Genomic DNA, 5,016 nt, shown 5'->3' with positions numbered 1-5,016 from the left:
TCAGTATTAGAGGTCAAGAGAGTTGAGGTTGTTGGAAAGAAATTAGTTCCAGTGATGGGTCATGGCTGTAAGCTGGTAGGGACATAAGTGGGCTAGGAGGTGGCTGGCAGATTGGGAGGACATGGAGGGTTGGAGAATCAAAATCTCAGTGAGGTTGAATCCTGTAGTGTGGTGATAATGAGTGAGTGAGAGGACACCGCCAGAGAGTGGCTGTGGCGGTTCAGATTCCAGAAGAGACGTGGCTGCAGACGATGGAGAGGTACCACATCCTGGATGGACCCTGAAGCCGCCTGGGATGGTCTTAGCTCTGGGATGGGGAGGAAGTCTGGGACCCAGGTGCTAGAGTGACTGACGGCTGTCAGGAGGCTGGGAGGTGACAGCGTTGGGGGCAGAAGGGTGGTCTAGGTGGATGGCGGGACATCAAAGGAACAGAAATTTTCTACGAAGGTGACAGAGTACTGGCTGAAAATGGCAATGAGGAATGACACTGGGGAACACATCCAGCTGCTGGCCCTGTTTGTTTCTAACAACAGCCTGTGTGACAGCTTCTACCTGAGAGGGGTGGGGCTAGCTCTGCCCTGCAGGGACAGCCAGGCCTCAGGTAGGGTAAGGAGGCCAGGGGATGCTTTGTGCAGAGATTAGGGATGCTGAGGGATTTGTGCCCAGGTGTCCCACAAGGTGCAGGGGAAAGGAGAGCAGAGGGCAGTGGAGAATGCGTGGAGGAGGCAATGCGCAGAGCTGGTGGCAAAAAGACTGTGGGAAAAAGACAGGGCAGGGGACTGGAAGCCTTCAGTGGAGGGCAGCGACCAAGGGGGTGAGACCAGGTGGCATGAGTCAGTCTCAGGTGGAAACCTGGTGTTTTGGTGGCAGCACAGGCGGAGGCGCCAGGTGGTATCTGCATCTTGTTGAAACATTTTGATGACTGTGGGACAGGAGAGGAGGGACGAGGAAGCCAGCGCCACGTGGAAGGCAGGGCGGGGAGTGGACAGCTGGAACCGGACGGGCGCGAAAGCAGCAGCTTCCACACTCGGTTCGCGGACACGAGAAGGGAAACGAGTCGTATCGTACTGCGACCGAGGGTCCTATTTTCATCAGCTGGTTTCTCTTCGGATGTGCACATTTAGGCACAACCTGCCTCAGTCATTTTGCGTTTCAGGGTTTATAGCTGGTGGGAATTTCCCAGTGTGCCTTTCACAGGTGACAACCGTGACCTTACCTTGACAGTTTGTCCCTGCTGCTTCTGTGTGGACGTGTGACAGGAGCTTCAGCAGAGCTGGGGAGCCCGGGAGTCGCTTGGATTTCGGTTCGCCCGGTCGCCTCACTGCTGAGGTCTGTCTTTACAGCGTGGCCCCTTACGAGGTGACCGCGTGTGGCCTGTTTATTTTCCTTCCCTCTTGAACTGCTGCGTGGGTGGAACAAGCCACTCAGAGAAAACGACACCGGAGAACACACGTGTCCTTCCTTTTTTGTAGCTTCGCGGCCATCCAGCCCGTCTCCTCTCCAGCCCCAGGGACCGGTGAGGTCCAGCAACCTGGTGACCGTCACGGGGATCTCCCTGTGCCTGCTCATCATCGCGGCCACCGTGCTCATCACGCTGTGGCGGCGCTGCGGCCGCGCCCCCGAGTGTGGCGCCGCCGCGCGACACGGCGGCCTCCCCGCCGCCGGCTTCCGGAAGGACTCGGACGAGGAGAGCATCTGCGAGCCGCGCGGGGGCCTGTCGGACTCGGGGGACGCGCCGGCGGGGGACGCGGGGGACGCGGGGCTCCCGCTGAGCTGCAGGACGCCCGGGGACGACGCGGCGGGCAGCCAGGGCGTCCAGTCCGGCGCCCACAAGATCATCCCGCCCCTGTTCAGCTACCGCCTGGCGCAGCAGCAGTTGAAGGAGATGAAGAGGAAAGGCCTGACCGAAACCACCAAAGTGTACCACGTGTCCCAGAGTCCCCTGACAGACACTGCCATCGACGCCGCCGCCGGCCCCCCGCTCGACCTGGAAAGCCCCGAAGAAGCGGCAGCGAGCAGGTTCCGGATCAGGTCCCCGTTTCCGGACCAGCCGGTGGTCAGTGCCGGCGACAGGCCTCCCTCCAGGCTGGATTTCAGTGTGTCGCAGGCCAGTTGTGCCGTAAGCCCCAGCCAGACCCTGATCCGCAAGTCACAGGTGAGGCCGGTGGGCAGCAGAGGGGCCCTGTCGGAGAGGAGCCACCCCAGGATTTCCCATTTCAGGAGAACGGCCAGTTTCCATGAAACCAAGCAGGCCCGGCCATTCAGGGAGAGGAGCATGTCCAGTCTGACTCCAGGACAGGCCCCCGCCTACAGTTCCAGGACGCGGACCTGGGACCAGGCCGGGGACAGAGGGAGGCCTCACAGCCGAGGCGTCCCCCTGCTTCCTGAGAAACTGGAGCATTGCCCAGGGGCAGGTGGAAGCAGTCGTCCCTTAAGCCCTCTCCCCAAGTCCTACACCTTGGGGCAGCCCTCCAGGAAACCAGAGGTGGGAGACCGCCAGGCAGGATTCGTGGCAGGAGTCGAGAGAACAGAGCCTCACCGAGCTTGGAGGGGACCGTCCCCCAGTCACAGGAGTGTCTCAAGGAAGCAGTCTTCCCCTGTTTCCCCCAAAGATAGCTACCAGAGGGTCAGTCCTCTAAGTCCCTCTCCATGTAGAAAAGACAAGTGTCAGAGCTTCCCGGCCCACCCCGGGTTCGCCTTCTATGACAATACGTCGTTCGGCCTCACTGAGGCTGAGCAGAGGATGCTGGACCTTCCGGGGTATTTTGGGTCAAATGAAGAGGATGAAACCACAAGTACACTCAGTGTGGAGAAGCTGGTCATCTAGACCGAGGTCAGCTGGGTCCTTTGCCCAGGTCGTGCTGTCCACGGCTCACATTGTCCTGTGGCCTGTTCTCTGTAACTGTTCTACAGGGGGACTGAATGTGGGCAAGAAGTAACTCACAAGGAGGATGTGCCTGGATGTGTGGGTTTTAATTCATAAGGAAGACGTTATTTATCCCGAACTTTTCCCTTTTTCTGTTACCCTTTTTCTGTTGGTTCATTACTAATAACAATGATAATAAAATTTAAACAAGTAAATGGGGCTTGGTCTGTCATGGATATGAAAAATGACAAGATGTGGCTTGTGAGTATGACATGCTTTGAACACTGTATTGGTAGTTTCCAACCTGAAACAAATCTGGGAGCCTCAACTAATGAAGGCTGGAGCAAAGGTAACTTGGTGTCACAAGTCTGACCTGTAATTTTTAAGGTTCTAAATACATAAGAATTTAACTCCCTCTGGGGCAGTATTGAACAGGTTTCATATTTGCCTAATTAAGGTAATTATGACCTTTAGACCACTAAGCTGCCTAGAAATGGTGCTATAGCAGGATATTCCAGAAGAACTTTCAGGCCAGAGTTGGATGATACCTTAATTAATGTTTTTTATGCAATGAAGTGTTCAGGTGCCCTGGCGCGAAATTATGTGAGTTGATTCTGCTTCGGAGAAATAACGTAAGAAGGTGATTGTTTAGGAGGTGAGTCAAATGAAGACCCATCCACATCCATTATTGTTCCGAGCAAATGGTAAACGTCTTGGCAAGGACAGTATCGTCTCTTGAGAAAGCATCAGCTGGAAAATGGGCAGGGGTGCTGGCCGGGACACTGCCTGGCACCAGGATGCCGACCGTGTGTTCCTGGACCAAACTGGCAGCAGAGACCCCGGAGGGTGTCATCCTGAATCTGTGCATGTAAGTTTTCAAACACAGCTTTATCATGTTATTTTAGCAATGCATAAATATAGAAAGCAGGTGGACCAGTTTACAATTTCACACTTTAAGCTTTTTTCAGTTAGAAGAAACAGGTAAAGAGGGAAATAAAGGGGAAAAAAATCTTCTTAGAAATTTACAATCACTTTTGTTTTCTTATTCAAACTTGCTGCCACTTTCTACAGAAGAGGAATTTGAGACTCAGGGAGGGTAATTAACAGGATTAGATGGGAAATGAACTGATACTTTATTCTAAATGCCATGCTCTTTGAACTCTGCCCTCAGTCTTTGCAAGTCTCCCAGAGCAGAAACTTCAGGAGAAAGCTGGTCCTTTGTGCAATATGAGGGCATGAAGAGGCACCTCTACTATCTTTTCCCAAAAGAAGGCACTCTACGGCTTGATGAGAAGTTAGGAATGGTCTTGCGACTTGCTTTATTTGGAAAAAGGCTAAACAGAGAACCTAAAGGTTGGGCTCCTTCATTGGAAGTCTGTCATCAGGCACCATGTGGCACTCCGCAGCCTCAGGGACTTGAACCTGATGACTTCTCTGCATACACTGGAGTAGCTGCCCTTTCCTTCTTTTCCATGGTGACCTCTCTAACTGCCACACCTGCCCTGGCTTTTAGACTGCGTTTTCCTTTTTCTCTTTAGAGTTTACCCGTTTGCATCTGCCTGCTGGTGAGATTTCAGGGAACGTTGAAGAGAGTGGAATTAGATGGGGAAATAAATCACCAATGCAAATACTGTTGTTTTAAAAGTTTCTCTCATATTTGTTGCACACCCACTTCATTTATGTCACTTTTACTGAAAATTAAATATACCTTCTTTTGGAAATGCTTTAATAGTAACTCTCTACCTTTCAGGAGGGGAAGGTTATTCAGAGCTGTCTGACAGCCGGTGTGTGCTGATGCAAAGAAGAGGAAACCAGGCTTTTTCATCTCCAACTTCTTTGTCACACTAGAAAGCTTTGTTCTGTTTCCAAGATCACAGGCCTGCCTGCCGACCTTTGAGGACAGAGGGTTCGTGCTTACTCTTTCCAGATTTCACAACAAATTACCCTACAGTGAAGGGTAGACTGAGGCCAAAACAGCTATGGGAAAGGTGAAAATTAGAGGAAAACACTATGAACAGAGAGATTTTTCCATTAAATCATGTTCTTCTCCCATACACCATGCATCTAAATTAGTGTTGCAGCACCACATGCAGCAGGCTCACCATCCACCTAGCCCAGTTTTCTGGGGTCTCACCAAGAGTCAGTATGTA

General features: G+C 52.6%; 1 protein-coding gene across 1 annotated transcript; it reads left to right on the top strand.

Moving 5' to 3' along the window:
• The first annotated feature begins 468 nt into the window (after positions 1-468).
• Positions 469-2,827, top strand: LOC134381659 (thrombospondin type-1 domain-containing protein 1-like). The gene is made up of 4 exons (XM_063101542.1): positions 469-601; positions 871-1,064; positions 1,225-1,369; positions 1,473-2,827. Exons 1-4 carry the CDS (start codon positions 469-471, stop codon positions 2,825-2,827), a joined length of 1,827 nt encoding a protein of 608 aa, XP_062957612.1.
• The last annotated feature ends 2,189 nt before the right edge of the window (positions 2,828-5,016 follow it).

Source organism: Cynocephalus volans, chromosome 7 (assembly GCF_027409185.1).
Source record: "Cynocephalus volans isolate mCynVol1 chromosome 7, mCynVol1.pri, whole genome shotgun sequence".
Classification (NCBI taxonomy): Eukaryota; Metazoa; Chordata; class Mammalia; order Dermoptera; family Cynocephalidae; genus Cynocephalus; species Cynocephalus volans.
Note: the sequence above shows the minus strand (reverse complement) of the source record. Positions and strands in the feature narration are given on the sequence as shown.